The 25391-nt window shown below is 46.2% G+C and overlaps 1 protein-coding gene across 1 annotated transcript; it reads right to left on the minus strand.

Annotated features, from left to right (window-relative positions):
- Nucleotides 1-3379: 3379 nt before the first annotated feature.
- Nucleotides 3380-17290, minus strand: TEX36 (testis expressed 36). Its single transcript, XM_047762161.1, has 4 exons — nt 17240-17290; nt 9511-9642; nt 8592-8672; nt 3380-3595 (listed from the first exon to the last, which is right to left on the minus strand). The coding sequence occupies exons 1-4, from the start codon at nt 17288-17290 to the stop codon at nt 3380-3382; spliced, it is 480 nt and encodes a 159-aa protein (XP_047618117.1).
- Nucleotides 17291-25391: the final 8101 nt, after the last annotated feature.

Raw genomic sequence — 25391 nt, forward strand, 5'->3', positions numbered from 1 at the left:
ACAGGCCAGCAGCTGTAGCTCCTGCGTGACCCCTGTCCTGGGAACTTCAATGACCCGTAGGTGCTGCTCTATACATAAATAAGTAAGTAAATAGATAAATAAAATTTAAAATCCATATACTCTTCAGTTGAACAAGTTTATTTTTATGACATATTTTTATATATAGAAGTACTCGTAGATGAATGCAAATATTTATCTATAGACATGTTTATTCCAGATGGTTTATAGTGGGAAAAGCCTGAAAACTACCTAAATGGCCATCAAAAGATTACAGAGGCTATGCCATGTTCATATGTGAAATGCCAGGCAGCCATGTTTTTGAAAAAGAAGCAGACTTATAAGTACCGATGTGGAATGACATATTTATAGGTGTAGTTGGTAGTGGTGTTTGTTAAGGGTGTGTGTGCGAGAGAGAAAGACAAGAGACAGAGAATCTATGCAATTGCCTACCTAGAAAAAGAGGCACACAAAAAAATATCAACAGGTGAGTGAATGAATAAAGAAGATATGGTACGTATATATAATGGAATATTACTCAACCATGCAAAAGAATGAAATAATGCCATTTGCAGTAACAAGGATGGACCTAGAGATTATCATACTAACTGAAGTGAGTCAAGACAAATACCCTATGCAATCACTTACATGTGGAATCTTTTTTAAAAATGATGCAAATGAACTTATTTACAAAACAGAAATAGACTCACAGACATGGAAAACATGGTTACGAAAGGGGGAGAAGGATAAATTAGAAGTTTAGGATTAACAGACACACACCACTGTATACAAAATAGATAAACAACGAGGTCCTACTGTATAAACAGGGAACCATTTTCAATATCTTATAATAACCTATACTGGAAAAGAATAAGAATATATATGCGTGTGTGGGGTGTGTATAATGGAATTGCTTTGCTATATACCTGAAACTAACACAACATTGTAAATCAACTACACTTCAATCAAAAATAATAATTTAAAAAAATGTCCACAGGGCTGGTGCTGGGAAAGAAAATGGGGCTAGAAGTCAGGGTTCCGAGAGAAATTGTTTTTCACTGTTTATTTTTATTTTCTTTGAAATTTTTCCCATGTACATATACTTTAAAGAAATCTCAGGGGAAAAAACCTCCCGGGAAACTACGAATATAAGAGAATGTTCTTAACTAGATAAGGTTTATTTTTACCTCAAACCTACAATAGTCAGACTTCAGATTGACACATTGGTAGCAGCCCTATTAAATTCGGATAGAAGGACAGGACATGCCCTGTCTGTGCAAATATTCAAGTTGTACCTGATGCAATAAGATGGGGGGGTATAAATGTTAGAAATGATATAAACCATGGCTTTCATAAATGTTACAATTATCTACATATAAAACCCAAGAGAATTGACTCAAAGACTATTGGAACTTTATTTGTATTATATTAGAATTTTAAAATTTATTACTTGAAGTTTTTGCAGGTAGTCAAATAATACAAGATCCACATACAGAAATCAATAGCTTTTGGAGTTCCTGTCATGGCGTAGTGCTTAACGAATCCGACTAGGAACCACGAGGTTGCAGGTTCGATCCCTGCCCTTGTTCAGTGGGTTAAGGATCCAGCATTGCTGTGAGCTGTGGTGTAGGTTGCAGATGCGGCTCGGATCCCGCGTTGCTGTGGCTCTGGCGTAGGCCAGCGGCTACGGCTCCAATTCGACCCCTAGCCTGGAAACCTCCATATGCCGCGGGAGCGGCCCTAGAAAAGGCAAAAAGACAAAAAAAAAAAAAGAAATCAATAGCTTTTTTATGCATCAGGCAAAACCAACCTAAGTGTAACTTAAAAACATACACACACATTCAAAACAACTACGTTTCAAAATATACAGGAATAAATATAGAAAAGAAACAAATCATACCTATGTAAAGAAAATTATAAAACTTTACTGAAGAACATAAAATTTGAATAAATGGAGAGATGTACCATATGGTGTGACAATGTCAATTCTACAAATTCATATCTAAATTTAGGGAAATTCCTATCAAATTGCCAATGAACTTACTAGACAAGCTTATTCTAAAATTCATCTCTAGGAAGAATATTTAAATAGAAACAAGGAATTTTGGCATAGAATTCCAGTGACACTCCTCAGTTTAACGGGCAATATAAATGGCCATTGGGTGGGAAAAGATGGCAACTTCACTAATAATCGGAAAAATGCAAAATAGGAAAATAACAAGATATCATTTTTCATCCTTAAATATCCTTAAATATCTAAAAGACCATTTGAGCAGGGGGCGGGGGTGGGTGGCAGTGGAGAACAGAATCTCACAGATAGAGTTGGTAGGAGTTTAATTGGTCCAGTTTTTTCTGAAGGTGATTTGGCAGGACTTATTAAAACTCTGTGCATACTGTACAATCCAGCAGTAACAGGGAACTTTCAGAGCTGACTCTGAAGCGCATGTAAACTGGCCCCCAAAGAGTATGTTCATGTAACACTGGGGCTGATTACCAAAAACAGAAACAATTCAAACGCTCATTAATAAGATAGATTTTGGGGAGTTCCCTTGGTGGCTCAGCGGTTAACAAACCCGACTAGGATCCATGAGGACGCCGGTTCCATCCCCGGCCTCGATCAGTGGGTTAAGGATCCAGTGCCGCCGTGAGCAGCAGTGTAGGTCACAGATGTTGCTGTGGCTGTGGTGTAGGCCAGCGGCTACCGCTCCAACTGAACCCCTAGCCTAGGAACTTCCATATGCTGCATGTGTGGCCCTAAAAAGACAAAAAAAAAAAAAAAAAGGTTATCTCACTCCTGGACACAGGACAAGGATTAGAGATACAGTGAAATCCAAAGGGACTTCTGCTTCCTCTGTTCTATTTGAAACTTTGAAATGAAAATGTAAGCATATATTATATTTTTTTTAACTCACCTCAATGTTAATGTGGCCATTTTAAAATTTTGTTAAACGTATGTCCCTTTAAAACACATTCATTTAAGATGTGTGTATCTTCACATACTTTTATTTTATAAGGACTTGAATATTGTTTAACCTTACTAAAGCCATAAAAATATTTTAAAGCGGAAGGAGTGGTAACATGATCTGCTGTCTTTCTGGTTTCTCAATGTAAAAACTTTCATCCCTGCATTATCACTGCAGGGAAACTTCACCTCAGCATTCAGGCACATGGAGTCTATAACCTCTAATTCTAAACAAATCTCGTCACACCACAGAGCTGGACCAGAAAGTGCATAATTTTATAATGTCTGATGAAATACAAATATGGAAAATCTCATCAAGAACCTTCTGGAAGGATTAGGACTCTGATGGAGAACCGACCTTTCTGTTCATCCTGAACCTTACTTTTGGATTTTTTTTTTTTTCAAAAACTCTGTATAGCTTCACTGGGGGATAAATTTAAAAGTCTTCCATATTTCATTGTAACATCTTGGAAAGCGTCTGAAAATTGGAACCACCACGGTCTCCCGATAGACATAGGATATTTGGTTATTTGAAAAGCCATCGAGACAAGATGGAATATAGTCACAGGCCCAAAGATTGAAATTTCTTGAAACTTGTTGCCTTTTTTCTGGGGAGATCTTCTTGAGTCCCAGGCCCTGGAGAAGAAGATTAAGAGAAAAATATTCAAGGCTACACAGTTCAGGGAGTTCCCGTCATGGCACAGCAGAAACACATCTGACTAGGAACCATGAGGTTGTGGGTTCAATCCCCGGCCTCGCTCAGGCAGTTAAGGATCTGGCATTGCCGTGAGCTGTGGTGTAGGTCGTAGACACAGCTCGGATCCTGCGTTGCATAGGCCGGTGGCTACATCTCCCATTGGACCCCTAGCCGGGGAACCTCCACATGCCGCGGGTGCAGCCCTAAAAAACAAAAACAAAAACAAAACAAAACAAACAAACAAAAACAAGGTTACACAGTTCTGAGGTCTCTAGTAAAACCAGCTCCACAGCATCCTGTGTTTAAAAGCACAGTAGGACCCAGACCAGAGGCATCCTTTACCAACCTGTTGTAAACTCTAAATTGACCCTCACAACATCCTGGTTCTTGCAGCTTGCAAGAGGGGACTGGACTTTTTAGAGACACAGAGGGAAGAACCAGAGAGAGACCCCCAGCCTGGGCTCCCAGGGACCCCCTGTACATCTTCTGCACCCAGGAATCTCCTCAGCATAACCATCCCTGGCTGAGTCCCCAGCAATCAGTGGGATGGTTCTGACTCTGAGAGATCCAGAGTTTCCTCCCCATCCCAGAGGATTCCCAACCAAGCGAGCAGCACCTTTGTGTCTCTGCCCTGAGGCTTTCTCATCAACTTTTGGCATCTTACATGTGAGCCTGAGAATTACTATGTATTCAGGTTTGTACTTCTGACTTGATCATAACCAGGCAAAAACCAAAAAAGAAAACCACATACTTAGATGGAAGCCTAGAAGGAAATAGACACTAGATTACCTAGACTTTGCATTCGTCAAGTGACACAGTCTTTTCATAAGGGTCAGCTGTCATTCTGACAAGAGTCAGTGTCCTTCAGAGTGGCAGCAGATGGCAGATGCTAATGCAGGTAATTTGAAGAGATTTGATAAAGGGACCATTTACCCACTGGGGAAAGACCCCAAGGTCAATGCAGTGGCTCTGGGTGCAAATGGCTTGAGAAGGAATGTAGTGCATACAGATCAGCCCTCTGGGGGCCAGAGCAGGAAGAAAGAGGAAAAGTGACCCTGGAGGGACCATTGATGCTGGTTCCACTGCTCAAGCACCTTTCTCAAAAAATTATTTGCAGATACTCCGGGGCGGGGGGGGGGGGGGACGGGAATGAAAGGGAGAGACAAAACTGAATAGGGGAAAGAGCTACAAGGAAAGTAACAAGTTAAGCTTTTTTTACTTTCTTTCTTTTTTTTTTTTTTTTGAGAGTTAAGTTTTATTGGGGGCTTAAATCCCAGAGAGAGTATCTCAGGTAGCCCTGAGAAAACTGCTCCCAAGTTAAGCTTTTAATTAAGTCTAAATACTTGCTGGTAATATGACTATGAAATGTAATGAAATTTTAAGTCAGAATTCACAAAAAGAAAGTATGGAAATAAGGGCAGAGAGGGGGAGATTAAGAGAGAACCAATCTGGACCTGAAACTCCAGGATTTCAACTTGACTAGAGAGGTCAAGGCTACTGCTCTGAACTCCAGAGGCATCACTTCACCTTATGCCATGAGAAGAGCACCTCCATGAGTTGGGGGAGCCCAAGAACCACTAGGAACGGAGGTAAAGGAGGTAAATTTCTCTGAAAGACTTGTCTTACTTTGGAGGAAAAACTGTAGATATTAATTTGGGGGGGGGGGTGCATCCTCATCATACAGAAGTTCCTGGGCCAAGCCACAGCAGTGACAATGCCAGATCCTCAACCCTCATGCCACCAGGGAACTCCCTAGTTTTTATAGTCCTATAGTGACATAGTGTTAACACTGTAACTGAGCAGGACACTGTGAGGCCTTCCCAGAACTGACCCCTCCATGTCCTCTTCCTGCCTCTTATATGTAGAAAAACTTTAGCCTCCAAGGCCTTCTCTGAGTTCCAAAGAATAAATTTAATCAGAGAATTGAGGAAAATGCAGAAACAAAGGAAAACAGTCGAGTAAAACAAAATAATAATAATGTAGCCATTAAAGGAAGTCAAAGACCTTTAGTTCCTCAAGGGCTGTACATGATATTCTGAGCCATAGCCTTGAGCTATTTTGCAGATACTAAACCGCCCCCAGAAGTTAGGAAGAAGTTAACTGTGTGTTGATCACGAGCACAGAGACCCTAGAAGGGTGATGATATTGGAATCCGAAGGTGGGTGATGCTGACTCGTAACGACCTCCTAACCACCAACCAATCAGAAGAATGTCCACAGCTGATCGTGCATCTTGCAACCCTCTTCCTCCCTCTATTTTTCTAAAAATCATGGGAGATTTCAGATCTTTTGAGCATTAGCCACCTGGACTCCTTGTTTGGCACCTGCAATAAAAATGCTACCTTTCCTTCATCTCAACCTGGTGTCGGTAGATCGGCTTTACTGTTCATGGATGAGCCGACCCACGTTTGTTTCAATAAAAATATATTTCTTAAACAATTATCCTTAAAGGTAACAATAGAAGGCAGAGTGAGCAAATAAATTCAATTGAGCAAAGTCAAGAAAGGAGGAGTTCCTGTCGTGGCGCAGTGGTTAACGAATCTGACTAGGAACCATGAGGTTGGGGGTTCGGTCCCTGGCCTTGCTCAGTGGGTTAAGGATCCGGCGTTGCCGTGAGCTGTGGTGTAGGTTGCAGACGCGGCTCGGATCCCGCGTTGCTGTGGCTCTGGCGTAGGCTGGTGGCTACAGCTCCGATTGGACCCCTAGCCTGGGAACCTCCATATGCTGTGGGTGTGGCCGGCCCTAAAAAGGCAAAAACAGCAACAACAACAGAAAACAACTCAGTATGGCACAAGTAGCAGAAATTCATACAACACTGTAAATCTACTCTAAAAAAAACCAAACAAATCAAGATTAAAAAAAAGAAAGAAATAGAAAGTTTGAATATATAAACAATCAAGGAAGAAATTGAAAACTTATTCTAAAAAAAATACAAAACCCAAATAGTTTTATGGGCTAATTCTATCTATACTACATTAAACTGAAATCCACACGTTATGTTAACTATTCTAGAAAACAGAGAAAGTTGAAAGCTTCCACTACCTCAACTTCTGTGAGACTAGCCTAACTGGTGAAATGTGCATGGTACAATCCTGTTTATATCATCAACAGTCTATATTCTTATGTATGTATGTTTGATGCGAATTACAAAAATTCTCAAATTTTACCACCAAACCATTATCAGTGAATCATCAACGTGAGATTGTGAGGATGAAAAATAAGAGCGCAAATCTTATTTCAAATTTTATATCATTCTGTATTATTTAATTTTTTTTTTTTTTGGCTTTTTAGGGCTGCACCTGTGGCATATGCTAGTCCCCAGACCAGGGGTCGGACTGGAGCTGCAGCTGCCAGCCTATGCCGCAGCCACAGCAACACTGGATCCGAGCCACACCTTCAACCTACACTGCAGCTTACGGCAATACCAGATCCTTAAACCACTGAGCGATGTCAGGAATCCAACTCACAGAGACAAGGTCAGGTCCTTAACCCTCTGAACCACAATGGGAATTTTAAAGGTTTTATGTGACTTTGATCAGAAAACCCTTTTAAATATTCCATTTAGAAATGGAAGTAAAATGGATATTCTGGTTCTTTAGCTGCAGAAGCAGAACAGACTTTTTAGGCTAAACCATTTCCATCTAGCGTAGACAGTGTAGCCTCGAGGAAAGGGTAACTTTAGACACATTGTTTAACCTCACTTTCTTTCAGTTTCCTCATCTCTGAATTGGGAATGAGAAGAGTAACTGACCAGCAGGATTGTTGTGAGGGTTAAACGGGATAACATGAGAAGCTAGCACAGAGCAAATCTTAATAAAAGGTCAGTAGTATCAACATCCTCGTCATGGACTTTCAGGTGTGCTAAGGATTCTCGGAGATCACCGGATACATGTTAACCGTGACCGGTGCAGTTTGATGGTTCCTCTGCACTGGTGCTACTGAGCATGCGAAATGCACATCTTCCAAACTGAGAGGCACCAGGAGTGCAAGATACAGGCTGGATGTTAAAGACTTCGCTTGGGGAACGTAAAATATCTTCTTAATAACTTTCAATTGATTACAGGTTGAATTGATCGTTTGGAGATTATTGGATTACATCAAATATATTAAAATTAATTTCGCCAGTTTCTTTTTACCGATGTGGCCATTAGGACATTTTAAATTACTTAGGCGGCTTGCAATCTGTTTTTATCACATAGTCCTGTGTTAACCACCACTAACAAGGGCTCTCAGACTTTATTTTTTTTAGTGATGGGGAAACACCACCTCCAGAGAAAAGACACCTGCAGTTATTAGGAAGTCCTTCTTTAGATCAGGTAAACGCCATCCCTTCGATGGCTCCTTGTGGGTCCAGGCTCTGCCACCCAGAGACACACACAGCGGATCCCTCCTCCGAGTGATAGATGTTCACGAGAAAGCTCACAAATGAGACAGTGTGTGGGAAAACACTTGAGAAGCGTGAAATTCACAAAGACCTAAGCAGAAGGACGGCTGGGCAGATTTTGAAAGCTGCCTGGGGAGGGGGCAAAGAAATGATGTTGCCGTGAGCTATGGTGTAAGATGCAGATGTGGCTCGGATCTGGCATTGCTATGGCTGTGGCAGCTGTAGCTCCGATTAGACCCCTAGCCCGGGAACCTCCAAGTGCCATGGGTGTGGCGCTAAAAAGCCAAAAAAAAAAAAAAAAAAAAGAAAGAAAGAAAAAGAAAGCTGCCTGGGACTTCCAGAACTTCATGCGTTTTGGTTTTTTCCTGGTAATTTGTTACAAGGCTTGAATTTTGACCTTGTTGCAATTCTGAGGTCAGTCCTTTATCTTCAACACCTCTCAGAAAATCATGAGCCCTGATGTTGCTCCTCGTTTGATTAGAATGTGGAGAGATGTAACTTGGTCCCCATGCTGTACAGTGGGGGGAAAAAAAAAATCATAGAAATACTCACAGAGTCAAGGTAGAACCCAGAGTCCTGAAAGCTGCACCGATTGTCATGTACAGAGAAAGGAAAGTTGTTATTCACAGCTTGCTGGAAAAAAGCAAGGAGGGAAGAGATAAAAGGCACACGTCAGAACCCCAGTATGCTTCCCGAATCCGCCTACAGTGGTGTGAAAGGAGTCAAGACAGAGGAGGCAAGGTGACGTCTAAGTAGGAATTAAACTCATCAATAGCAATGGAGGAAACAGCACAGGAGTGAGGTCACAGTGTGTACATCAGCTCTAGGCTTTGAAGAGCAACCTTGGAGTTCCCTGGTGGCTCAGTGAGTTGAGGATCTGGTGTCATCACTGCTATAGCTCTGATTACTGCCATGGTGTGGGTTTAATCCTTGGCCCGGGAACTTCCAAATGCTGCGGGCGTGACCAGAGTTAAAAGAAACTGAACCTTATTGCCAACTTGCTAAAAATTATAAAGATTCTCCTTAAAACACCTTATTGGGAGGCAAGGGAAGTTGATGGATGGGCATGGAAGCCAATTTTGAAGCCATCTTCTTCAACTGGCCAATAAAGGACCCTAGACTGGAGCCCTGGCCCAGGGTGGCTGCGTGTGACGTCAGCCCCTGCTTCCCTTCTGGCCACTTCATGCCCTTAAAGCTGCTCCTGAACTGGCCAGGAGGGTACACCATGCATGTTGACAACTCTGTTCACGGAGGAGCCTGACTTTATCATCTGGACCAGGAGGCAGTTCCTTCTAGAGAGGGTTGGAAATAATATAGTGACCAGTGTCTGGGGTGATGACGCCAGCAGAATGTGGGACCCAGGGAGGAGAAGTGAGCAGTTCCTCCAAGGAAGAGTTGTCTGGCCAAAGTGCCAGCCGAACCATGCCCTCAGAGACCCCGGGGGCATATGCAGCCCACGCGCTGGACTCACTTTCTCCCGGAGTTTGTAGATGGGCGGCAGCTTCTCCTCCACTCGCTGCCGTAAACGTGGACTATGGGACTCCTTTAACATCGTGCTTGTGATGGATTCTGGTGTCTTTTGCATGAGTCCAATGTGAGGAAACTAGAAAAACAGCACACGCCTTGATTAAAACCAGACCCATCTGACTCTCCAAGCCAAGTATCAGGGCTTCCTCCGTAAAGCGATTAAAATGCAATTTGGGTGTTTCTGGCATGCGATGGCAAATGGCATCGTTTCTATAATTTTCAAGCATTCTGTCCAAGACAAGAAATACCGTCAGAGCCTGAGGCTACCACTGCCAGTTGTTTCGAGTTACAGGGGCCACCCTGCTGCTTGGAGCCTGGAAGTGTTTCTGCAGCCTGGAGAGGAGGGGTGGTTCATGAGAGGGATCGGATGTTCTCCCACGGGAGAGAACTGTGTTACCTGGGCTCTTCCTTCTGGTCAGAGAGCTCCCCACGCTTGGGGACACACGGCAGCCCAAGTTCACAGGGGTGAGCCAGCCTCCTGCAGGAATGAGGTGGACCTTAGGACCCCGGGAAGGTGGGGAGAGAAGGGTGGTGTTGAGTCTCCACTGAGAAGGTACAGTGTGTGACCAAGCAGGACCCAGGGGACCTTCCCAGAGGGAATCCCGACTCATGTGCCTGCCTTTTTATCTACAGAAAATCTTTGGTCAAAGGATCAATTTAATCAGAAAGTGAGAAAATACAGAGAAGAAGGAAAACAGTCAAGCAAGACAGAATAATAACAGTTTAGCCACTTGACCAAGTCAAGGACCTTGAGTTCTTCCTCAAGGACTAGAGAGAATATTCTGAGCCTTGTCCTTGCAGCTGTGTTGCTGGTGCCGAAGCCCCAGAGGTGCAAGAAGTCAACTGTGTGCTGCCCACAAGCACGCAGACCCCAGACCACTTGGACCCAGAAGGGTGAAGATGCTGACCCCCGATGACCTCCCCACCCACCCATGAGCTGACCACACCCTGCTCCTCGAACACTGTAAGATGCCTCGGTCCCCCTCCAAGGGGGGCACAGTCCTTGAGACACTAGCCTGCTGTGTTCCTTCTTTGCCTGGCAATGAAAGCTGCTTTTTCTGTTTCCCGAAGCTCTGTCTCCACATTTCTATTTGGCATCGGGGTACAGAGGCAGCTGAGATTTCAGCAGCAAATGGGTAGGAAAATTGTTCCAGAGGCTGGGTGGGGAGTGGGGGAAGTCTTTAGTATCCTCTCCAATGCACAGAAGGGAAGGAAAGAGGACTGGGCTGAGGGAGGTGGTCCCCACGAAGGCCTGGCTCACCCGCAGGGAACTCCAGCCATGGGATGGCTTCCCAGAATTGGCCTAAACTGGAGTGAGAGGACTGGGCCTTTCTGTGCCCTGGTCACTTGGTCCGTGGGTGTGTGCTGCCCTAGGAAGAGGGATGACTTTGAGGAGGCACCTCTCCTCAGCCAAGGAATGCCTGGGGTGGGGGCGGGGGGCTCCTGGGCCACACTCTTGACAGCTGGGGGAAGGGGAAGATTCCCAAAGCTGGATGCGGGTGGTGCTTGATGGCCATGTAACGCACCCCAGGTTTATATAAAGAGCACCACTTAAAATCCACCCCAATGGGAGTTCCCTTTGTGGCACAGTGGTGACAAACCTGATTAGCATCCATGAGGACACAGGTTCGATCCCTGGCCTCGCTCAGTGGGTCGGGGATCCAGCGTTGCCGTGAGCTGTGGTGTAGGTTGGCAACTGTAGCTCTGAGTTGGTCCCTAGCCTGGGAACTTCCATATGCTGCCCATACAGCTGTAAAAAGAAAAAAAAAAAAAAAAAAAAAGCAAAAAAAAAGAAAACAAAAGCCACCCCAACAAAGTGGCCTTTGAGGCAGGGATCTTCAGAAGAGGACTATGAATGGAAACTAAAATACAAAGAGAAGGCAGAGCCCCAAGTCTCCATGAGATTTCCTGCAAAGTGAAGAAGCAGAATGCGGCGGTGGGTCAGGCAGCAGATTCAGAAGCCCTGAGTCCAGTCCCAGCTTTCTCTCCCCTACGAGGTGAGCCTTCTGCAAGAGACCTAAATTTTCCAGGCCCCAGTTTCTTTATCTGTAAAATGGGAATAACAATACCTGCTTGAAAGGGTAGATGTGATTGATTAAGAGAGAGAATATGCATGTACCCAGAGAGTATTCAACAGCCGTTGGCAGGTTCTCTTTTTGCTCACAGCTGTCCCCTCCCTTGTCCCCAAACCTGCCGTCATCACCCCAGGCCAGTCCTCCTCCTTTTTTGGGGATTATAATGATATCGGCTAATTTGGCTGTTCTGTTCTATTTCTTCTCAAGTTAGGAGATCCCTGTGTATCCGGGTGGCTTTCGCTTAATCTCTGCACAAGAGTGTGTTTAGGATGCTCTGTATGCCAAAAGGTGGAAAGAGTATGTCATGGATGAAGGGTCCTTGGTGGGGCCGTGTTGGCAGAGAAAATGAGAAGCAACGGGCTAGAATGACGCACAGCAGTGGAGGGAATCTGCAACACAGCGCTGAGTGGAAAGAAGAAACAGAATGAGATCTGTAACCCCAAACCATTTATGTAAATAAATAATCCGCACACACAAAACAACAATACATAATTTACAAAACACATCCAAACAAAAGAACTCCCATTAAACACTGTGTGAACGCCTGCGGGGCGGGGGGGGGGGGGGAGCGTAGCCACAGTTTGAAGGGTGATCAAACAACCACACAAAACCACATGCCATCATGTGTTCAGGCTCTTCGAAGGATGAGCAGAAACCTGGCAACAGGGTCACCTGGGAAGAGGGCACGGGGAAGAGGCAGACTTTTTGGCCATCATTTAAATGTTTTTTAACAAAGCGTATCTGTTCCTTTGTCTTGTTTTCCACAATGAAAAGAGTTGTATTTGTTTCTGATTAGAGTTGTAACACATACCCCGTGGTTTTAAAACATTCAAACCATATAAGGATCCGGTTTGGATCCCGTTGCTGTGGCTCTGGTGTAGGCCAGTGGCTGCAGCTCTGATTAGACCCCTAGCCTGAGAACCACCATATGCCAGCAAGTGCGGCTCAAGAAAAGGCAAAAAGACAAAAAAAAAAAAAAGTTCAAACCATAGAGAAAAACATAAGGAAGGAAGTAAAATTCCCCTGAAATCCCACCACTCTTTCCCCTTAACTCTGCAGTAGCCGTCCTCCCCGTTCGTCCCTTTGCAACTGTACAGCCATATAAAAGATTAATTTTGCATCCATAGGATCATATTAGAAAGGTGATTTTGAAAAATTATGAACACCTTGTTTTTAACTTAAAAGTAACTTTCGGTTTCTTTCTCCTTCCCCTTCTTGTGACTCCCACTGCCACCCCAGATGGCAACTGAGCTCTCATTTTTACAAACACCTGTACCTGGAGAGGTGTCTTACACTGCTTTACAAAAATTGGACCGTTTGATACCTACCCTTTTGCATCTCGATTTTCTCACTTAGCAATATATCCTAGAATTTCTTCAAAGTTAAGCGATGATACATTTCTTTTTTCCTTTCCTTTTTTTTTTTCCCCCTCGCTTTTTAGAGTCGCATCCACAGCATACAGAAGTTCCCAGGCTAGGGTTCGAATCGGAGCTGCAGCTGCCAGCCTACACCACAGCCACAGCAACGCGGGATGCCAGACCTACACCACAGCTCACTGCAATACTGGATCCTTAACCCACTGAGTGAGGCCAAGGATCAAACCCGTACCCTCATGGATCCTAGTCAGGTTGGTTACTGCTGAGCCACGACGGGAGCTCCAAGCTATACATTTCTAAATCATCCTGTATTATATTTTTTTATGTTTTAAACCATTTTTAAGTAAAAAAAAATTTTTAAGAGAATGGGGTTTTAGTCATTGGATCAGCTTTGTTTTGGAAGTGAATGCTTTCCAGAACTTTTATTTATGACTTTGACTATACCTAGACTTGATGTTATTTTTATGGCTCTTTGCCAATCGCTTATTTTATTTTATTTTTTGGCCACGCCCACAGCATGCAGAAGTTCCCCTGCCAGGGATCGAACCTGAGCCACAGGAGAGACAATACAGGATCCATCCATAAGCACGAGGCTACCAAGGAACTCCTTACATAAATTTAAATAATATAAAGGGCCTCCAGCCTCAGAACCCTTCCCTGTTCCTTCCTTCCATCTGACTTTCCAAGCTCTGGAAAATCCAACTGGGGTTGGGGAGCTCTTCTCCCAAACCTTGGGAAGAATCTCCCACCAACTACATGACACTGACTTGAGTTCATTTGTATTCTGCAAGTCTGTGGACTAAATCACTGTAAAAAAAAAATGGCTCTAGCATTTTAATTTCACTCTTTTAAAATATATATTTAATGGCTATAACATGATAGCTGTGAAATAAACCCTTCTGTTAGATATTGTAACCGTGAAATATAGCTTTTGAACCAGTTGGCAGTGAAATTTTTGCTGCATTCAATCACTCAATGACTGAAATGTTAAGCAGGAAGGTGAAAGTGTGTGCAGAAAGCTTTTCCTACCCGGCAACAACCAGATTACCACCAGCAAGGTCAACTGCAAAATGACTGGTACCTCGAATGTGGCAATTACTGTCTCCCGAATGAGCTGCTGCTGGTGCAAAGCCAACAATTTCTTTAATTTCCCCAACTCATCTACAAGTTACTTTGGGACATTTCATGTCAGCACTATTCTTTTTTTTTTTTTTTTTTTCGGTCTTTTTGCCTTTTGTAGGGCTGCTACCGTGGCATATGGAGATTCCCAGGCTAGGGGTCTAATCGGAGCCACAGCTGCTAGCCTACGCCAGAGCCACAGCAATGCGGGATCTGAGCCGTGTCTGCGACCTACACCACAGCTCACAGCAACACCGGATCCTTAACCCACTGAGCAAGGCCAGGGATCGAACCTGCAACCTCATGGTTCCTAGGCAGATTCATTAACCAATGCGCCACAACGGGAACTCCCACACTATTCTTTTTATGCTCTTAGGTGCTGGCAGCAGGTGAGACAAAGCTTCTTCACCTGAACGGGGCCCTGGTACAGCCTTGGGATCCCAAAAGGGATGAAGCATTCTTTCTCAATTTCTCCCTCAGAATGCTGACTTTGGGGTGGCAATGTGGCTAGTTAAAACATACCTCCCCCGCAAAAGAAACAAAAGTTAGAGTTCCAGTTGTGGCTCAGTGGGTTAAGAACCAGACATAGGGTCATGAGGATACAGGTTCAATCCCTGGCCTCGCTCAGTGGGATAAACATCACCGTGAGTTGCAGAGTAGATTGCACATGTGGCTCAGATCCAGCGTTGCTGTGGCTGTGGCATAGGCTCCAGCTGCAGCTCCAATTCGACCCCTAACCTGGGAACTTCCATATGCTGCAGGTACGGCCCTAAAAAAAAAAAAAAAAAAAAAAGAAAAAGAAAAAAATTTGTTTTAAATACCTCCCCAAACTCCTTTGGCGCTCACCTGGCCACGTGACCCACTGAGATGACCACAGAAGTCTGTGGGTGGGGCGCCGGGAAAGCCATTGTTTCCCCAGAAGAAGGAGCAGACGTGGCGGACAGGTGCCTCCATCTTTTTGTTCTTTGACCTTCCCCTCATGCACCTGCCTCAGTTGAGCCCCACACTGAGGGTGACAGGACGGAAGGCTGAAAAGAACCTGGACCTGAGGACATCCTCAGGCACCTGTACCAGTCCTGAACGGCCTCCTCTTGGACTGACGGCAACTAGAGAAACAGACCCCCGTCTGCTAAAGACACTGTGGTCAGCTTCTGACAATATTCAGTCAAACGCAATCCTAACTGATATTGTAAGTGAGAAAAAGAGGCAAAGCTGGGAGTTCCCACCATGGTGCAGCATAAACAAATCCGACAAGGAACCATGAGGTTGCCGGTTTGATCCCTGGCCTTGATCAGTGGGGCTGAGGATCCAGCATTGCCATAAGCTGTGGTGTAGGTCGCAGATGCGGCTCGGATCCTGTGTTGCTGTGGTGTGGGCGTAGGCGGCAGCTGTAGCTTCAATTCAACCCCTAGCCTGAAAATCTCAATATGCCATGGATGCAGCCCTAAAAAGAAAAAAAAAAAAAAAAAAAAAGAGGCAAAGCTACTTAATCTGAGAAGCTTACTTTGTCTCTTCCTGACAGATTAGTATTGTGGAGTTTACACTATTTCCCATTTTACTTTGGCTGCCAGGAAACTCAAATTTGATGTCCAAATAGCTACTGTATAGGCTGAATGGCCTGTGTATAGCTATGTTATATATTTTTCAGTCTCGGATGCTTATTCTAAAGTATATTTAAACTGGTTCTGAATTTTTTTTTCTATATTTACTCGTTTATTGTGAATATTTTCCATACATTACTTTAAATCTTTATGGAATGGAGCAGGGTATACAAGAAAGAACATATGTGTAAATACATGTCCTTTGGAATCTGCGGGGGATTCATTCCAGGCCCGTACCCCACCCTGCGGGGAGAAAAATCTGCAGACATTTAAGTCCCTTCCTTGCCTTTCTCTGCCTGCAAGCTTTGTAAAGCAGACACACATACACACACACACACACACACGTACATTACATATATACATATATTATGTATCATCTATACAACAGCAAGTATTGAGCGGTTACTATGTTTCCGTGTATTATACTCAGCACATCTGCATGAATTATCTCATTAATCCCCACCATGGCTCTCTAACCTTGGCACACTGTGTTCCGTTTAACAGGTGAAGAGACTGAGATTTAAAAAGACTAAGCTGCTTAGCCAAGGTCAGGTCCAGGTGAGTACAGTCATGTTTTTAAACCCTTAGGCCCCAATTTTCCACTTTTGTTCTTCTTCTTTTTTTTTTTTCCGTCTTTTTAGGGCCGCACACGTGGCCTATGGAAGTTCCCAGGTTTGAGGTGTAGCCGCCGTCCTACACCACAGCCACAGCAACTCAGGATCCAAGCTGCGTCTGCAACCTATACCACAGCTCACAGTTCAATGGGAAGGCCGGATCCTTAACCCTCTGAGCGAGGCCAGGGATCGAACCCCTGTCCTTATGGATACCAGTCGAATTCATTAACTGCTGAGCCACGATGGGAACTCCTTTTTCCTTTTAAACAAACAAACAAAAAATATTTTTCTATATATTACTCCCTTAAAAGAGGTTGCTGTAAAGTTCTCTCTGATATAACTAGTGGGGAGGTGGCGGGGGAGGGGGGGGACCAAGATGCCAGCCCAGGCATTCTACAACACAGGCAGTAGAATAAATTATACAGATGTCAGAAGGTAGATATTACGGAAAAGAGGAAGAGTAGAGCAGGGAAAAAGGGGAAACTATCAGCTGAAGCGCCGTGGGCGGACCAGGCGCTTAAAGGCCAAGGTCAAGGTGGGGCTCGGCCAGCACTACAAAAGGGCTCTTTGAGGAGCCCTGAGGCAGACAAAATTACAATGATTATTATTAAAAGAAGAGAGAGAGAGAAAGAGTGGCGCACACAGCAATTCCTACCCAGTGGACATTCGCAAGGTGCCAGTGTGCTGAGTATTTTATACACAGATTTATTTCATTTAATCTTCCCAAGAACACTGTGAGATGCCCATTTCACAGAGGAAGGAACTGAGGCTGGGTGAAGGGAAGTGTCAGATTATGGTAAGCAGCAGAAGCAGGATCTGAACTCGGTTCTGTGCCCTGCCCACACCCATGTGGCCTGAGAGAGGCCAGAGAGGGAATATCTTTCTTACCCATAGTCCCTCCTTGTCTGAAGGTGGGTTGAAGCGTCTCCCTTTGGCCATTTTCTGCAGGAAGCTGAAGGGGGCTGAGGCTGGCTCTCTTATCTCTCCATTGTCACAGAAGCGCTACCCCTGGGAAGCCACCCCTCCTTGCTCCTGATCTTTAATTCTCAGCCTCTGCCATGAAGGGAGGTCTGGGAGTGGTCCCTGTTGTCATAGAATCAGAGCCACCCATCACAATGGGGGGGAGTGTGGGTCTTCCAAGCCCCCGAGGGCTCCTGCTGCTGGTTCTTGCAGTGGCCACTCCCCAGTGTATGAGCCACCAGGTCCCAGGTGAGGAAGCCCATCAACAGCTCAGACAGGTGCCGGCAAGACAGTCCTGGGATGATGGCACATATTCATACCCTCTAAAATTCTTGAACCGATGATTGATTTTTTTTTTTTTTGGTCTTTTTGCCATTTCTTGGGCCACTCCCGCGGCATATGGAGGTTCCCAGGCTAGGGGTCGAATTGGAGCTGTAGCCGCCAGCCTAAACCACAGCCACAGCAACATGGGATCTGAGCTGCGTCTGCAAACTACACCACAGCTCACGGCAACACCGGATCCTTAACCCACTGAGCAAGGGCAGGGATCGAACCCGCAACCTCATGGTTCTTAGTTGGATTTGTTAACCACTGAGCCACGACGGGAACTCCTTGAACTGATGATTTTTGAGTTGACTATGCTCATGGTAACCACCTATCCAACCTCTTAGCTTTCTGAGAAGTGAGCTGAATCTTCCCTGTCTACACCCGGGCCTTACCCTGGGCCAGGGCCCAGATCTCCCTCCGTGTCCCAGCTCAGACTCACCCTCTGTACCCTTACCTAGCCACACACCACTGAGGCCCCAAGGAAGCAATGATCACAAGCAATTATTAAATGCCAGGTGCTATGCTCAGCACTGGCATGTGTTTCTATTTTTTCTCCATGACAACCTTCGGTGTTTAAAAATGAGGAGATGGGGCCAGGTACCCAGTGGAGGGGGCTCCATGTCATGGGACAGAGCTACAGAGCTCATGAGCCTTTTTCTCAAGGCCACCTGGCCTCCCCTAAGCTGGGGTGTGGGGGTGGGGGGTGTCCCCTGAAAGCTGGCCGCCTTCTCCAGGCCTCGGCATTCAAGGCTTGCCTCCTTCCACTCAATAATGCGGTTTCTTCTCTTCGGCCTTTTCTCTTTAGGGCCACACCTGTGGCATATGGAAGTTCCTGGGCTAGGGGTCAAATCCGAGCCACATCTGCGACCTACATGGCAGCTTGAGGCAACACTAGATTCTTAACCCACTGAGCAAGACCGCAGATGGAACCTGCATTCTCACGGATGCTATGTCAGGTTCTTAACCCACTGAGCCACAATGGGAACTCCAATAATGTGATTTCTGAATCTCTTTCTTTCTACTTATTATTATTATTATTAGGGCCACGCCTGAGGTATATGGAAGTTCCCGGGCTATAGCTGCTAGCCTACACTAGAGCCACAGCAACTTGGGATCCGCGCTGTGTCTGCGACCTACACCATAGCTCATGGCAACACTGGATCCCTAACCCACTGAGTGAGGCCAGGGATCAAACCCACATTCTCATGCATACCACTTGGGTTCTTTAACTACTGAGCCAAGACGAGAAATCCCTCTTTCTCCTTTTCAAATGTGACTTGAGAGTTCCCTTGGCTACTCCTTATGAGAACAGGAGGAAACATCTACAGGAGAATCTGCCCAGCTCTCTTTTGCTAAGAACCTGTGGCCTCATCCCCCTCTTCCCTAACCATCACCTGGGGTGTCCTAACAGGAGTTGTCGTTAGTGATACAGGACCTCTCCTCCGGCCACGCTGATGTGATGCCTGAGACGAAACAGTCCTCTTGCAACTACGAGGCCAAAGTCAGACAGCGAGGAAGGAGGAGGAAAGATGGTGGCGGCCTCTTTTGGGGCTGGTGAGTCGCTGTGCCAGCTCTGGACAGGCCACCCTGCCTGCTGCCTGCTGACCTCAGAGATGAGGCTCCCTCCTGCCTCTCACTACCTTGCCAGGCCAAGGCCAGCTGTCCCCATGGCCCCAGAGGTGGCATCTGTGTTCCAGGCAGCCAGGGAGAGAAAACAATATTGTACCAATCCCACCTTCTTCGTTCATGGCACGCTCTTGTCATTGGCTCAGCTGCTTCCTTCCAAGGAAGGTTCCTTGCTGCTGCTATGCAGCACTTCATCTCGTGAGCCAGAATTTTGTCACATGGTCACACCTCAGTGTAAGGGAGGCTACAAAATAGGCTTTGTCCTGGGGTGGGGCACTGTCCAGTAGAAGTTTCTTTCTTTTCTTTTCCTTTTTTCTTTTTTGTCTTTTTAGGGCCACTCTTACGGCATATGGAAGTTCCCAGGCTAAGGTTTGAATCAGAGCTGCAGCTGCCAGCCTACACCACAGCCACGTCAGGTTGCAATACAGAACCCAAGCTGCAACTGAGATCTACACCACAGCTCGGGGCAATTCCAGATCCTTAACCCACTGAGCAGGGCCAAGGATCGAACACGTGTCCTCATGGATACTAGTCAGGTTCGTTACCGCTAAGCCACAAAGGGAAATCCCAGTGGAAGTTTCTAGCACTATGAAAGAGACAGACCATCAAGGACAACCAAAGGTTCTGCCACCCTGATGGGTATGGAATATGCTATCTTTTTTTTTTTTTGGCTTTTGTCTTTTTAGGGCCATACCTGTGGCATGTGGAGTTCCCAGGCTAGGGGTCGAATCAGAGCTACAGCTGCTGGCCTACATCACAGCCACAGCAACGACGGATCCTTAACCCAGTGAGCAAGGCCAGGGATTGAACCCACAACCTCATGGTTCCTAGTTGGCCCTGGAATGCTCTATCTTTAACCTGAATTTCCCTGAATTCTAGGGAGAAGCAGCAGAAGAGGATTTGCTGTCTACTTCTCAGCACTGCGGTGACGAAGGAGGTAGGCCCTGTAAAAGTGCTTTGTAAACTGTCAGGTATTTGGAAAAATAAGGATGGACACCCAGGGAAAGCCGTCGATGGTTACTAAATACTTGCATAGTCATTGTTGGATACGACTTTCACAGCACACCCAAGAGTGTGCTGGTTACTTTCCTTACATATCCCCCCTTCCCCCTCACTCCGATTCTTTCTCCACCCATCCCTACCCTGTGTTGCACGCTGGATGCTGCAACGACTGCATCACCTGTTCCCTTGCCCTTTGGCTCTGGTTGGATCCATGCACCAGGAAGAACCAAGGACTCGGAAGGGCAGGAAGAGGCAGGTGAAGGCAGCGGTGTGCTTGTTAACAACCAGGCTCTCGGGAACAAGTTGTCTGGTTTGTGGCGGGGGTTGCCACTTTCCCTGGTGTAAATACTTCTACCTTCGATCTCAAGTGACTCACATCACCAACCACGGAGTTAGGAAGGGATGTAATAGGGGCTCCAGGGCCTCCCTGGGCCAGAGTGTTGATCTCCAGGCCCTTCCCTCCCAGGCCCCACTGTGAAGGAGATGTGTTTCCCCACCTCCACCCACTGCTCTCCTACAGCTGCAGCTCTTACTGTGAAGAGCTCCTTCTCCCTGTCCCTTTGGCCCAGGGGTGAGCGAGGCTTCCTGCTCTCAACGGTCCCTTGTCAGACACCAAGCCCTGCCCCCATCTCTAGGAGGAGACCCTTCATTAAACTCTCTTGGGTCTCGAAGGGTCGTGGGCTCCTGCGTGAACAGACGGCACCTGAGCAGGTATCAGTGGTCATCTCCACCCACAGAGGAGGAAACTGAGTCTCAGAGAGGTGAGGGGACTAACCCTTAAGCACACAGCTAACAGGCAGCAGAACCCAAACTAGAATCCAGATGTATTGAGGCGGAGTTCAATGCCAGCATCCTACAGGGTTCATTCTATGGCACTTTCCTGACCCTGTTAAATTATTGGGTAGTGAATTTTCTAGCGTTGCCTTTAATTTCCTTTCTTTAATCTGCATGAAACCGGGCCTGACTACACACCTGTCTCTTAGCCATGATGCCTGCCCCACGGTGAGCAATGGCAGGCCAGGGGTCAAGTGACTGCCATCGGGCTCCTCTGGTGGCTTTCTCCAGTGGATGTTGACCCACAGCGAACCACGCAATGCTGCATGAACAGTGGGAAAGGATGAGTGCAGAATGCGGCTTCTCGAAGACTCCCAAACTAAAAGAAAGGCAGCCAGGAGGGAGGAGCCAGAGACTCAGACTAAAAACCTAAAAAGGGTGCCATTTCCCACACAGTATTTCACACACATTCACTGCGTCTCCACCGATGGAGCAGAAAATTCTTTAGACCTGAAATCTCATTTCTAAACACATTTTGCACCTCCTCAGTCTTAGGCTCTGTTAAACAAGGTATATGATCACTGGTTAAGATGGCTTCCAATTTTCCACTTTTGAATGATGGTTTAAAACCCTAACAAATTTGTCCAAGAAAATCAAAACTGCATAAAGAAAACCCGGCCAGGAAAAATGAAACTCAATTTTCCTTCAGCTAGGATTTCCTAGCTGCAGATCAGGATGGGGTTGTTCATTGTTGATGCTGTTATTTTCAGAGGTTGGAATTACAGAGCTGAACTTTTTGACTCACCATTTTGAAAACAAGTCCTGTAGCACTTGGGGCACTGAAATCACCGGGGCTGAGAACGGCGGAGGGTCAAGCTTCGTCCTGCCTTGGGTCTTTGCATGTGCTGGGCCCTGCTTGGAGTGCAATGGTGCAAAGCAGCCTGTGAAAGGAGGCTGTGGGAGCAAGGGTGAGCCTGTGGGCATGTTCACTCATTCATTCAACAAACACTCCCTTGAACATCCACCACGTGCCAGCACTACTTTCAAACAGTGCTAAGACAATCACCAAAATCAGGTTCGGTTTGGTTTGGTTTTGTTTTTGCCCTCCCAGAAGTTCAGGGAACAGAACCCGAGCCACAGCAGCAACCCAAGCTGCTACAGTGACAATGCTAGATCCTTAACCCACTGAGCCACCAGGGAACTCCCCAAATCATGTTTTTATACGTAGGAAATCATGGGTTCACTAACACATCAGATGCCCAGCACCCCAAATCACTGATTAACCAAAAATCATTTTCAGCGAGTTCTCTACAACCTTTACATCTAATCATTCCACCCAACGTATTTTTCTGGCATAACAGCTGTTGTGCACTTTAACTTTTAGATCTTTGACATCTGATGCGCTAAGAACCTTATGAAAAGCAGATGTGTCTACCTCTTCCACGTGTTTTCAGTGCCGTCTGCCATTCCTTGTTTTAATTAACGATTTGCTGTCTTTGGCAGGAGAGAAAGGGGCAGAACCGCGGGTGGCATGCAGGAGTGCTTTCACACATGCCTCTGCCATGTGCCCACCTGTGATGCCCTCACAAACTCTCAGACGCTGTGCACACAGCCCTGGCTCAGTGCATCACTTTGCCCAACGAAAGCTTCCCCTCCGCCTTCATGTCCACAAATCCTGGACAGCTTAACTTGCATATGAGGAAAACCGAGCCATCCTCACGTAAAACATTGACCCGCTGAGAAACTCTCAGGCATCTGAAATAGACAACACACTTTCGTTTCACCCTGAAAGGTAAACTATCTGGATTCTTTCTGCAAATGGCAACTGAATTGAGGTGACTCAATTGCACTTTTTAATTACGGTTTATGATTGGTTTGGAGCGAATGGAAGTTGTGATGGAGGCAGAACCCATTTGCACGCCATCTCAGGAAGTGTGCAGGCATCCGTAACGTGAAGCACATTTTTTGTTTTACCCTATGTTGCAAATTATCTGGAAAATTAACTGCCTCTCTCTCCCTTCCGCTCTAGAAAACAATTCCTGGATCAAGGTAAATAAGACAAATTGAAAGATGAAAAGGAGAACTTGACCAATTGGAAGTCTGTTCAACTGCAAGGTGGAAACTCACAGTAACATGTATAGAAACCCTTGACTGCCGCCGACATGAGTCAGCCAGGATATGAGACATTGCCCTGATAATGACTGAATGTTGGATAACCTTGCTGCAACATGATGCTACACCCTTTCCAAACTGTGTCTAGAGAAGCTTTCGGTGAATTGAAAACATGGAGGATTGGGTCACTCAAAGAGCTGCTGCAATCTTTTTTTTCTTTCTTTTTTTTTCCCCCTCTTTTTTGGCCTTCCCACAGCCTATGGAGTTCCCAGGCTGGGGTCTGAATCCAAGCCAGAGTTGTGACCTACACTGCAGCTGGGGCAACACCGGATCCTTAACCCGCTGTGCCGGGCTCAGGATCGAACCTGCATTCCTGTGGCTGCATTGCATCACAGCGGACGCCCTAGGCACTGCTGCAATCTTTGCAAACTGTCCCGGACGCAGGGTCGCGGTCCTCACGGAGCTGGCTCTCTGCTGGGGAGGCAGACATCACCATACAAAGCACTGGCTATAAGAGTGAAAACTCAAGACCACATGACCAGAGGGAGCTGAATGAAGCTGGAGGGCGACCAGGAAGGTGGGGAAGAAGTGAAAACTGATGCTAACCAGCCAAGGGGAGAGGGGAGAGTGTGTGTGGCAGGGGATGGAGATGGAGAGGCCACCAGAGCTCCGGATGTTGAGGACAGCACATGTCAGAGGTGATGGAGGGAAGGGCGGAAGGCAGGCCACTCAGGGCCTCCACGCTGTCCAGGAGTTGTGGACAGGCTTCTTGCCCTCTGTGACCTTGACCAGCCAGCCAATGTTAGGAGCAGGCCGAGACTCGGAGGACAAGCAGCAGCAGCAACAAAACACCAGTTGAAAGCTTCGGCTTTTTGAGGAAAAGAACCTTAGAAATAAGACTCACCCTTAATATGCAGCAGGCGTGCTGAGTTCATTCTCCGAATCTTGAAAAAGACAGGCGGAAATCTTGAGTTTGAGTCCCATTTCCACACTGCTTGGGTTTGTAATTCCTATTTTCACGTCTGTGTTTGCATGTTTGTTGAGGTTTATGGGAAGACTTGATGCTATTGTTTTTCACCCCCTGGAAAGACAGCTGCTTTTGTCCCCTCGCAGTTTGAATGGGACAGTCCTCTGAAGACACAGAATAAAAGACAGCAGTAATTACAAGTGTGGTTCCACACAGAGAGCGCTGGAATGGAAAATGCCAGCCTCCACAATTGTAAAGCAAAACAGCCACATAAATGTGTATTTTTTTCAGCTGAGGAGAAAATGAACAGTGTCTTGGAACATGATGGAAAGTTCGTCCCTACCCCATGCAGGGAGCAGTGCCGAGGAGGCAGGGTCCCCAACGAAGGAGAGATCTGTAGGCCTTTTGAAATCTCTCTCCTCTTCCTGGGTGCCATAAAACATAACGGAGATTTCATCAACTTGGCAGGAAATGCTGAGCTAATAAAAGAGCCTTGTTACAAAGATAATAAGAAGACAAAGTCACGAATGACAGACATGGGCTGAATCCTGGCATCAGGCTCCACTCTCTCCAGCTCGCCAGAGATGCGAGGTTCATCAACTCAGTTAATCGTGTGAATGACCGCCCATTTGTCCTTTCCTGCTCTGCTCCTTCTCTACATTCCAGGGTATTTCTGCCCACAGAGGGTACCCGGAAAAGGCAGAGAGGAAACGGACGCAGCAGCCAGTCTTGCCACATGGCCTTCTGCCCAGGGTCTTTTTTTCCCTACCTCCAAGGTTCTTCCCTCTTTCCTGCTAAGTTGGCTGGGAGGCAGGGAAGCTGCCCACCCCCAAGGCCTCACTGCTCCAGGGATGGTCCCTTGCATCAGCAACCAGAGCATCCCTTGGGAGCTGATTAGAAGTACAGCGTCTTCAGGCCCCTGCCCAGACCTACTGAATTAGAACCTGCATTGTAACAAGACTCCCGGGAGACCTTGCGCACATGAAGGCTGAGAGGCGCCGCCCCAGGAGTTGCGAGGACCCGGTCTGTGCTGAAGACTTCCTCAGTCTTTCTGTGGAAGGATGGTGGATTCTGGGCCTCTGTGGGTCCGTTTGACCTTGTACGTACCGATGGGCCCTGTGGCCTCCTCCTGTGATAACCATCACTGTCCTTTTAGACTTTTAAAGATTTGGAAACCAAAGTAGGAGGCGAAAAGAGTTGACATCATTGTTGACCAAGGAGGTTTCCCCACCTGCGCTTAAATCCTTTTCAGATGGTTCCACGCCGACCTTC

The sequence above is a fragment of the Phacochoerus africanus genome, chromosome 15, assembly GCF_016906955.1.
Source record: "Phacochoerus africanus isolate WHEZ1 chromosome 15, ROS_Pafr_v1, whole genome shotgun sequence".
Classification (NCBI taxonomy): domain Eukaryota; kingdom Metazoa; phylum Chordata; class Mammalia; order Artiodactyla; family Suidae; genus Phacochoerus; species Phacochoerus africanus.